Source organism: Daphnia magna, linkage group LG4 (genome assembly GCF_020631705.1).
Source record: "Daphnia magna isolate NIES linkage group LG4, ASM2063170v1.1, whole genome shotgun sequence".
NCBI lineage: Eukaryota > Metazoa > Arthropoda > Branchiopoda > Diplostraca > Daphniidae > Daphnia > Daphnia magna.
The window spans coordinates 6,675,845-6,687,151 of NC_059185.1; the positions used below are offsets into that span (position 1 = coordinate 6,675,845).

An 11,307-nucleotide genomic window follows, 5' to 3' on the forward strand; every position below is an offset into this window, starting at 1 on the left:
AAAACAAAAAAGCTACTCGCACAGCAAAAGATGGAGGGACCAACAGCCCCGGCGGCGTTTTTCACCAGGTATATATATGCAGTATGCTAACCAGTAACAAAGCACTGACTACTGCGGAGGTATACCATCAAGGAGACTCTGTCCTTTCTCCTACATTTTTTTCTTTTTTCTTTTTTTTCTTTCTTTCTTTCTTTTTTTTTTTTTTCTCTCTTTTATTCACGTCTGTTCATGCACAAAGAAGGACCAGAGAAATGCCGACATAACACACGGTACTCCCTAACGGTTATGATTGGTAAACATACCTTATTTTTGGCGTGTATAGCCTTACCTTGATCGGGCTATAGACTGGTAGGCTGGCCGTGCCAAAGCCTGAAAATAACATCGAGTTTTCGAGTATTTATAGAAGACATACTCGACAATACCAAGCGAAAGTTTATTAAGATGCGGGCTAGCCAGTGTTGCGTAGATGGGCGGCGGTAGTTGCATTTCAATTCTCGTTCGAAAATCCCTTGATTATACAGTAGTATGCAGCAGTGTATATGCTATAGGAAGCTATTGTGCTTATCCAAACATGAAAGTAAGACAGCCAGACGAAGATTACCGGACAAAAACTATTTTGGCCATAGAGCGACGAAAGAATCTCGTCTTCGGCAAAGCTACGAATAGCAAAAAATAGAAAAAATAGAGAAAAAAAAAAAAAAACTATTGGAATCTTCTTACACATTTGGTTAGGAAAGAAAAGCATGTGTGCGCAATCTCGAAAATCAGCCATGCACTCATGGATGATATTACAAGCTTAAATGAAATCCCATGACATATACTGTACTGTACGTCGGTGGGATTTCTTTATGCCAAACATCATGCCTTCAATCGCAACAGAAAAGGGGATAAGAAGAAGACTAAGAAAAGAATGAAAAAAACCAAAAAAGAAAAAAAAGAAAGAAAATCTTCAAGTGAAGATTTCGGTGACGTTTTCAACGAAAATCCAAAGGCTCTTAACTCCATCAGTTCACCGAATCGGCTTATCTAATATTAGTTTGAGTACGACTGAGTCTCTCAACAGCGCATATCTTCGCTTTCGATCAATTGGAAAAGTTATACTGCCATATCTGCCATCAGCGAAAATTTCAATTGACAGAACTCGTTTTCGACCATTGCGATGAGGAAGCAGTTCAAGAAATCAAATTGCCTTGCAGGAGACGATTTTGTGTGTGTGTGTGTTAACAAAGGTGAAATCGGTTAACGATAGCACATCAGCAACCTTCGAGCAAGCATATTTGATTGATAATTGCCAACCGGTTTTCCCGTGAATCGGGCCAGAAGCTTGTACAATTTTTTTAAAATCATTCTTCAAAATACGGGTATTCAAATATTCTTGAATTCTGAAACAAAACAAAAACAAAAAAACAAAACAAGTCTAATTCGAATCCTCCTATTCGCCCGAGGGAGAACAGATATAATATAATTTTCTAACTTTTTGAGTTCTTATCTTTTGTTACCTCCAGGTCTTCTCCTCTTTTCTAGGTGCACATGACTCTTATAGGGTAGAGACTAGCAATTGCTCGACTATATGCCTCAACTGATAAAGTAAAAAAAAAAAAAATGAAAAAAAAGAGGACTTTCGTAAGGATCTGGGGTTTCTCTTTAGTTAGTCTAACATGTGATTACTTGCATTGCTCTCCAGTCGGGGGATAGCATTGAATTTTGAAGCTCAATCAAACAATGTTTGACGTCTAATCCCAAGATGTGGCCTACCTGTAAGCAAGACTGAAGCAGGGGAGGGTTTTTTCTGGTAGCATTTGATCCATCCATCGGAAACGTTAATGGTTGATGAGTGGATTAATGAAGGATCGCTACGGGAGATAAAACGATCAAAATGTACAGCAACGCACAACAGTTTGTCCTAAATACAAAAGAGTGGTTCAACAATTTTAGATGGTTCTTCGTCGTTTAGAAAACGAACTATAGAGCACTAAGAGAGCGACAACATTTCCCTGCGTCCGTCCCTCCCCTTTTATTTTCTTTATACACAAACAGGTATACCAATACGTGTAGATGCCTATGTAGATGTGTTTTTTTATTCTTCTTCTTCTTCTATGTTGTTTTGTTTTTAGGTTTTCTTTTCCTTTCTCTGGTATCCATTAGAAGCCATGGCTGTGCGGTTTTGAATACATCAACTGCTGCACCAGTCATATGTTTATTTGTATGCAACGACCGCTGCTGTTGAGAGCGCAGCCCCCATGTAAGCTGCAGCTCAATGACTATAATTTCCTTTGGCCTGCCTTCTTGATGGCGCGCAGCAAGTCTGGCCCTCAATGAAGGATCGGCTTGACATGGCCCGTCTTTTTTTCTTTTTCTTCTTTCCTATATTCCACTGTATTCTTCTCCTCCACCTCCCTGCGCATCGAGTGATTACATTTCTTGCTCACTTCGATCCCTTATGGCGCATTGATGAATAACTGCGAGTCGTGAGGCCTGGGCGTTACTGGACAGGCTTTTCCAGTGGCCTTGATCAGTAGAAACCGTTGCTGGAGATGCTACTTTCCTGCACACATTTACCTTCTTTCTCTCTGTCTCTCTCTTTCTTTCGTTCTTTCTCAATCGTTTCTTCCTCGGACAAGTCAGAGCAGACCATCTCAATAGCCCTCGCTTGCATTCACGGTGTATCCGATAATCTACATTTGATATTGGTTTCTTCTTGATCTGGCCCCTCCGGCCTGCCAACAGTGTATTTCACCACTCGCGACCAGCTGTCTGTATCAAATCGCTATTGCCCTTTGGGGTGGAGTTGAAGAGCGACAAAATATAATCAAGCAAATTCCTGGTAAATGGCCTATACAAGCCAAGTATCGCTACTTTTTGTAGCCATGCCGAAATTTGCCAGCACAAAAGTATGCTTTATACAAGGAATCCCCCTTTTTTTTAGTGAACCATCTGTGGTGTCTTTTGATTAAAAAAAAAAAAAATAATAAATAAAGTGTGTGTGCGCTTTATTTTCCTCGTTCATTCTGTCCGTCAATGCCTAAAATATGAAATTGGAGTTATAGAGCCAGAGGAATTTTACGTAGGCAAACTCAGCAAACTGGCGCTGCGTTGAATTTTTCAAGCCATCTTGATATCGATCGAGACCTCTAATTTGTATTGAACGAGTGGCAGCCCAACCTACGCGAGCAAAACAAGTTACAATTTCATGGGACGGAAAGACTGCAGTTGCAGGGCTCGGCAAGTTTGTCGATATTTAGCAACATCATCGTTACGTACAATCACGTCTACTTTGCAAATTTTCGAATCACTGCCGAATCTGCAATGATACAGTGCATATTATATGCAACTTCCACTGAAGCACTAATTGGTTTATTTTGTCATCTGTTTGCCTCTAATCTATATTTACAAATATCTGGCAAGGCGACTGTTATTGAACGTTTTTACACGGATCCCAGACATCAGTAATCTCACCGTGAAAGTTACTTTTATATTATATTACATAAACAAAAACGAAAAAAACTTAAAAAATCAAAAATCAAAAAACAAAAAATGAACTTTTACGAAAAACGAAATAATGCAAGTACGCTGTAACTAACTAAGAAGAACTTTTTGTGATAAACAGCAGAAGGTCACCTAATAAAACGTGAAGATAATGTAATCGTTGTTACTTTTATTGCAGCAAGCTATCCAGTTTTTTGGGCATTCTTCCATGCTCCTTGTTGCCTGAGATGGTCAGTAATTAGTTCAGAAAAAAAAAAAAAATGCTAAGGCCAATGAGAGTGAGACAGATGGATGGGAAGAAGAAGAAGAAGAAGAAGAAGAAAAAAATTGGATGGTAAAAGAGAAAGGAAAGGCTGAAAAAGGAAAGAAGCGTGACGAGAAAAAGAACGGGGCATAGATATAAAGAAGGAATTATATTGTGAGCAATGATGTTATCTCTGTTCTCCAGCTTTCTTTAGACTGTGGCTAATAATCTCCAAAGAAGCGGAAGAGCATACGGAAAGCAAAGCTACAGGGCAACTCTCCACAAAACAATATTGTTTGTCTTCGCTCTATACGGTAATGGAGATGAAGAAAAATCCTTCACCAAGCCGTCGCCATGATGGAATTAGCCAGATTATGAAGATGAGTTGACAATGGGGAAACGTACAAAATCTGGCCAAGTGTGGATAAGTTTCATCGCCAAAGACGCCAAAGGTACTGGAAATACAAGTCTCCTTTCCTTCATCTTATTCGACAGTAAATTTGCTTGCTATACAGCCTCGTTGCCTTCTTTATTTGTTTTCGTTAGGAGATTGATCTGCAGGGGAAAGGGAGGCTCTGAGGCGTCTTGTATCCACCTAGACAAAATCGGTGATCAGCGGATTATAATTCCATCAAATGTCTTTCAGTTTTGGTGTGCCTCATTTTGTCGCGACTTTTGCCCATTTTGATGTTTGGCCATGTTGTTGTTTCAACTCATTGAGGCCGACCTCAACATGAACTACTGCTTATAATGAACCGATAGAAGGCTAACGTGAACTATTGGCGGAATCAATTAATCGGCCCAGTCGGCCATAGGGCGCAGTGCTATTTAAAGGGCCAGGACAGAGAGAAAATGATAAAAGAGCAGCGGATTCGCGCAATGCGGTAGCGAGTAAACGGTCTCCCAACTGAAATGAGAACATTGGTATATAGCAGTTGTTTGCCTCTCGCTTGAATGAATCAAGCTGACCAGGTGACATGCACTCGACGTCTGTTCCTTTTTTCTTCTTCCACCTAGAAATGCATATTAAAGACACACGGCGCGTTTCACTATTCCATTGGACCACGGACATATGGCTAGTGGCCCTGAAACCTTTTATCCCCATACCAGTCGGTGGCTCTTGGATCCAAGACCAATTGGGGTCCATTCACCATCTTGCCCTGTCATTCTAGAAGCAGGCTTCAGTCTCCGTCTCTTTTAACAGCATGCATGCAAGCCAAATAAAGAGGAAAAGAAAAAAAAAAAATAATAAATGAAGGAAGCTAAGCTGATGCTTCTTCATCTGTGGGGTCAAATAAGTTGAAGGCTTTGAAGACCAACAAGTTTAGAATTCGTCACCCTCACAAAGCCAGTCTCAAGGGTAAGCTTGCAGAGGGGACAGCAAAAGATCGAAGGTAGGTAGTAATTGAGGTCATTAAAGTATCAACTGGGCACTGAAGTAAACTAACTCTATGAGATTCCGGATTGAAATCTAAGGTTAAAAACGAAAAGGAACAACAACAAAAAATGGGGAAAAAAAAACAAAATAAGAAGAAAAGAAGAAAAACAGCAGCCAAAAGGTTTTAACGGTCTGTCGTTAATTTTTACGATCTTTTGAAGAGGTTTTTACGAGCAGCGATTCTCCTGTTCAACGCTTCGGCTTTCAGAAATTATGATGGAATGTCATCGCGCCAATATAAGATAACTACCATTGCCTGTAATGGACAGTTATTGACGGAAGCTGGGATTTTATTGTAGCCGTCGTTGGCGGAAACAATTCTAAAGGTTTTCCAAGTTTCCTACCTTTTTTTTTTTCGTTTTTCCTTTTTTTTTTTTTTTTTTTTACAATAAGTCAATTTAGATACGGTGTTGGAAAAATACCCCAAACTGACTAGCCTGAAACCTTTCTGGGTTCGTCGATAGAATATTCACAAAAAAATTACCTGCATTACCATCCCCCCTCTCCAATAATCTGTTCAATTTTTCTACCTTGGTCGACACACCCAAAAAAAAAAAAAAAAAAAAATCCCTAAAAGTCTGTACTGTACACCGCCCAAGCTTTGACTGAATAAATCCATGACGAAGGCCTCCCCTTCCTTCCTTTCCCTTTCACGCTGATGCCGACACCTTTACAAAAGCTTGACAGCGAATAGAAATAGTATTCTTTCGCCACGTTTGTTCCGGTAAGGTTCTGTGAACGTCAATCGGACTTGAATGGTTTTCTCATTTGCTCCTGCAAGAAAGACTTTTCTTTTTTTTTTTTTTTTGTAATAGGACATCTGTCTCAAACATCTGAGTCCAAACGGAAAAGGATGGGGTGGGGCGGAAGAGGTCGCCAAGGAAACGCGCTTTAGGTCAAAGTTCACGCACAGCTTCGTAGCTTTGTAATTACGTCTGCATTGTAATAACCATGCCACGTTTCTTGTGTCTACATCCTTTTTATCTGTTTTAATACTTAAAATCTTTTGGTGATTTGGAGAAAAACCAATCAATAACAGAGAGACTCGATAATAAGCGCTCACTACAAGACAATAGTTTTTACCGTTTTCTAGTCAAGTTTCACTTGTGAGTGTTGGAGCGCTAATAGTTACTTGTAGATAGAAAAAACAAAAACAAAAACAAAACAAAAAAAGAAAATAGATTAGCTGTCATTTTCAGTCAAATGCGTTTCACTGTTGCAACGGACGGCACCGAGCGAAGACGTTTTATAGTCGGAACTTCACTAATGAATAATGCATGACTGCAAAATAAAAGCCTGATATTATAATTGGTACAAACTGGGAAGTTTCGAAGTGTTCTGATCCAAACAATGAGCTTAAGCTGATGAAAGGAGACAAACGATGGAAGATTCATTTACCAGCGATCTAAAACAAAAGGGCGTTTATGGAGATCACGGTAGGTTTGGTTGTGAAAGAATTTGTGTAATAACCAAAATAAAGCTTCCTGGACATAAATTTTATAGCGCGACGTGAGAGTTGCATGACGGAGAGAAACCTTGTTAGACTACCTCTCGTACGTCACCGTAATACTGCCCAATACGATACATTCCGTTTTGTTTTTGTTTTTAGGGTTGCAGTACATAAAACGAGTTGAAATTCGTCCAGCGGCTGCAACTTATATTTCACCATTAGCAGTATGGATTTTAAAGTTAAAAAGTAAGCAAGCAAAGTGTACGACATATGGCTAGATGTAATTATCGTAGCATTCCAATCAACCAAAGTTCATAGTCTACACAATATCGTTCTTCCGAATGGCGTTGTCTCCTAGTTAGCCGAGAAGCCACAAAGTGAGTCTAATTAAAAGGCTCAACTCCTAATGGCAATTGTCATGAACAAATGTATCAAATATCAAATGTATCAAGAGAGAATGAACTTAACTTAGTAAGCATGCAAGTTATCTCCAACGAAAAATGGGTTGATTTTTTTTTCCGAACTTAAAACATTGGCTGTTTATTTAGTTGACTGTCGTCAACAGGTCTCCCTCGCCCTACTAAGCAATGTTACAAATCTTAAGAGGTCAATATCTTTCCAACATTCTACAGTGCATTTGTATAGTTGTACGTATTATGAGCTGTTTGCCTAAAGCTTTCTGGACGAAGGTTTATGGCGGTTAAGTTAACAGAATTCGGCTATGGGTAAATGTTGAATTTCTCTTTTCGGAAAAAGGTTCGCCGCTTCTCCTCCCTCTTTTCAGATCCTTCTGTTAGTTGTGTTGACCTTTTTTTTTTTCTCTCGTTTTCTTTGTACCACGGTGAAGTGCCGACCGTATTTGTTAATTCGGCGTTATTCTCAGGCAAGTCAGGAACGTCGTTAACCTTTGTCCACCTTCGCTTTGTCAATGGTTATTTTGTAACGGCTGTCGTTCAAATAACCCATTCAGTGGTGGGCTGCGATCTGTCCTCTTCTCTTCTATCCGCTATAGCCTGCAAATAGAAAAGGCGACGAATGGGCTATTTTTTTTTTCGCTAATTCCTCTAACATGGAACTCCAAAATTGTTTAAAGACGTAAGGTTATTTTGCACCATAATTAAAATGCTTAATAACACGCGTGTGCTGTAATCTTTAAGTGAGTACCTAGCGTCGCCTAGCGTAGAGGTCATTGCCCGATCAAGTCGATTGTTAGCACATTTTGTCCACGTTAATTTTACCGAAAAGTGTCTAAGGGGAAGCAGAATCGTACATACAAATATAGTGTTCGTCGACTTTTTCCCATGAGTGTAACAAGTATCGATCAGAACTATTTTTCTCGATCGCTGGTGGAAACGTCATTGAGTTTTCTAGCAAAAGCGAGCGAAGGTTACGATATAACTAGATGTAAGCAACTTGGCCTAGTACTTTGAACGGGGCTCTTTATTTCTTATGTGTCTTTCTAGCGCAGTACCGCCTTAAAACCAATTTAAAATTCACGAGTGGTCGTTTTAATTCTACCTAAACTAAACGCCGTAAACCACATCAGTTGGCGTGGTTGATCAAACCAATGTCGTTGCGTTTATCGATGCTCAGCTCTCGCTTTTCGCGTCGTCACGTGGTATATTAAAAGACAAAACGTTGTGAACGTAGAGAGTTGCATTACGTAGCAAGTGCCGTGCTGAGGGTATTCTTCTAAAAGCCTAATGATACACATAAGAACGTTTAAACACACAATTTTTCAATTTCGGTACGTAGGCTACTTTGCTGGCTTTGGGCTTTCCCCGCTTAAAGGCTATACGATACACTTTTTGCCGTCTACCGCTGGTTTGGGAAACTAAGGTGAACTGTCACTGCACAATTTTCTTCTAGAACAATCAAACGGGGGACATTACCTCTCAATTAGAACCAGATGACTGAATAAAATTTTTTAAAACCATTTATTTAGTAAATAAAACCGACAATCAATTAATATTTTTTTAACGCTAAATCACAATTTGAAATTATTTTATATTTTAGAATACAAGCTTCTTTCAGCAGTCGCTAGGGGACCTCAAGTCGTTAATAAAATGCTTTCGTCTGCTTCTTTTAAGTACGTTTTGCTATCGTGTAAGTGTTAAGCTTAACAGACACACGTGTTAAATTGGTGTGGTTAGGAATTTGTGTATCAACTTTACGTATTCAATAAATTTAAGCCTGTCATGGAAAGTGCAGAGAATGCCGAGAATGCTGAAGTGCTTGTGAAGCCTCCCACTTTAACAGCGAGTGATCGCCTTGCAGCAAAAAAACGGTTTCGTACTCAGCGGAGACTCTCGACAATGAAAAACAAGGTGTTGCGGAATGCACAGTGGGCTACTTTAAAAAAAGAGAAGCGAAAGGTTGTTGTTTGTATGGATCTCGTTTTAAGCCTTCAAATAAAAATATAGCATTTTATAGGTAAAAAAAGAAGGTCAAAAACAGAGGAAGAAGGAGGCTGAAGCTTTAGGTGATAAGGCACCCCCAAAACAAATTCCACGTACAATAGAAAACACAAGGGAAGCTGACATTACCACTGTTGATCGTGATGATGAAGAAGTCACCTTTGACATTACCCATGATGAATATGAATCATATTTTTCGAAAACTTATGTGCCTAAGATTTTGATAACATCATCAGACAATCCCCATTCAGTAAGTGTATCACTGTCTAGAATCATTTGAATGGTTATAATAAAATATTTGATAATGAAAATTTTTTAATTTCAGAAAACCATCCACTTCATTCGTGAATTGACAAAAATTTTCCCTTCTTCTGAATGCCAGTGGAGGAAACGTTCCAGTGTTAAAAAAATGATACAGAGCGCTAAAGAAAAAGATTACACTGATGTTGTAGTCATTAATGAAGACAGACGAGTCCCAAGTAAGAGATAATTACATTGATTGTTTTGTTTTTGTTTTGTTTTGAAGATGTATTTTATTAATGTTTTTTAAAAATTGCATTTACCAGATGGGATGTTGGTGTCCCACTTGCCTGATGGTCCCACAGCTTACTTCAAAATTAGTAATGTCAAATTGACAAAAGACATGAAGGTATTATTTGTCTTATAATTCCCTTACATATTTGTGATGAAGCTATCTTGGTCATTTGCATAAAGTACAAGAACATCATCAAGGAGTTCACTACCCACCGACCAGAGGTTATTCTCAATACTTCAGACACGCCTTGGTCAGGCTGTGAGTAGGATGTTAGCATCTCTATTTCACTATGATCCGCAATTTAAAGGTCGTCGTGCAGTGACTTTCCATAATCAACGAGACTATATTTTCTTTAGACATCACAGGTTTGTAAACTTTAAATGTTCTTTGGTAATTTATATTGCTACAACTTTTCTGCATAGGTATGAGTTCAAATCTCAGAAAAGAGCTGCATTACGCGAATTAGGTCCTAGGTTTACATTACGGCTAAAATGGTTGCAAAAAGGAACTTTTGATACTATCGAGGGTGACTATGAATGGATTATCGCAGGAAAACGACATGAAATGGAAACAAGCAGGCGTAGATTCTTTCTTTAACAGTCTGACATTTTGTGCTGGGAGAATTTAAATACACGTCTGTGTAATATAAAATTGTATTCCTAATTTTGGCCACTTTTTGCTAAAGCAAACCTCGACGCCATAGCATAGCCATAGATATTGTCACGAGAATTTTTGCATGCAGGCACAGACTACGAAGTAAAAGACCACGATCCCCGTATGTATTGGGTTCGGAGGACATGCTCTGTCCGACCGATGGTGGCGCTTGGAACGAATTGGGAATTGTTCGGCTGTTTTTCCCGTTTTACCTACTGAACCAATCTTTTTCAGGTATAATTTTTATTGTTTTACCTACATAGTAATTATTTTTGTCTCCTTTCTAGTTTCTGTAAATTATTTAAATTTTTTCGATCTATCCTAGTGCTCCATAATAAAATGTTTTATTCCCTCCCCCTTTTCTGATGCCTGTATATCAGTGCAAAGGGTGGCAAAGACTATAATACCAACCAGACTTGCCGCGATCGTGATCCCGATCAATATAAAAAATTTATCGCCGATCGGATCGGTGACTTTTCGCCATCTTGCAGTAGGTTTCGTGATAGCATGTACCCAGCTAGCATTCTGCCCCTCACGGGGATATCCCAGCCAGGTCCTTTCAGGCTGAGCGGGATATATCCCATGCGACGTCTTTAGTAGGTAGGACATCCTAGTGTCCGGTTTTTGAACGTCCTTTAGGATCATCCATTGGATGTCATGAAATGGACGTCCATTAAATATCCAATTCTAAGAATCCAAAGAAAAATACACAAATAAGAAAAGCAGTCGCTTGGAATCAAATCTTAGTTCTATATTCAATTCAACTGTAAATCACACGCTATACCCACTCAGCTATTTCTTTACATTTATGCACGTATCAAATTGTCTACTGTAGCGCCAACTTAAAATAAAATAATTTAGAATATTGTCACGAGGGTTGTATTTAAACGAGCACAGATGAATACAACAAGTGATGACTTAAATCTAAACAATGGTCTTACTTAAACAAAAAGAGGATAACCATTATCAAAAGTTGGAGAAACGTCTGAAGACCTCTAGGGAAACCAGGGAACTCCTCTAACGGAGCCCAGCTCCGGGAGCTCACCCGATGGAGACTCATCTAACGTAGATTCGGGGCAGCGT

The 11,307-nt window shown here is 39.2% G+C and overlaps 1 protein-coding gene across 1 annotated transcript; it reads left to right on the forward strand.

Annotated features, from left to right (window-relative positions):
• Positions 1-8,692: 8,692 nt before the first annotated feature.
• On the forward strand, positions 8,693-10,221 carry LOC123471206 (ribosome production factor 1-like). Its single transcript, XM_045172230.1, is given in 7 exon segments — positions 8,693-8,993; positions 9,052-9,285; positions 9,361-9,514; positions 9,602-9,684; positions 9,750-9,808; positions 9,810-9,935; positions 9,993-10,221. Coding segments are annotated over 7 exon segments (1,008 nt in total). The 5' UTR covers positions 8,693-8,816; the 3' UTR covers positions 10,168-10,221.
• The last annotated feature ends 1,086 nt before the right edge of the window (positions 10,222-11,307 follow it).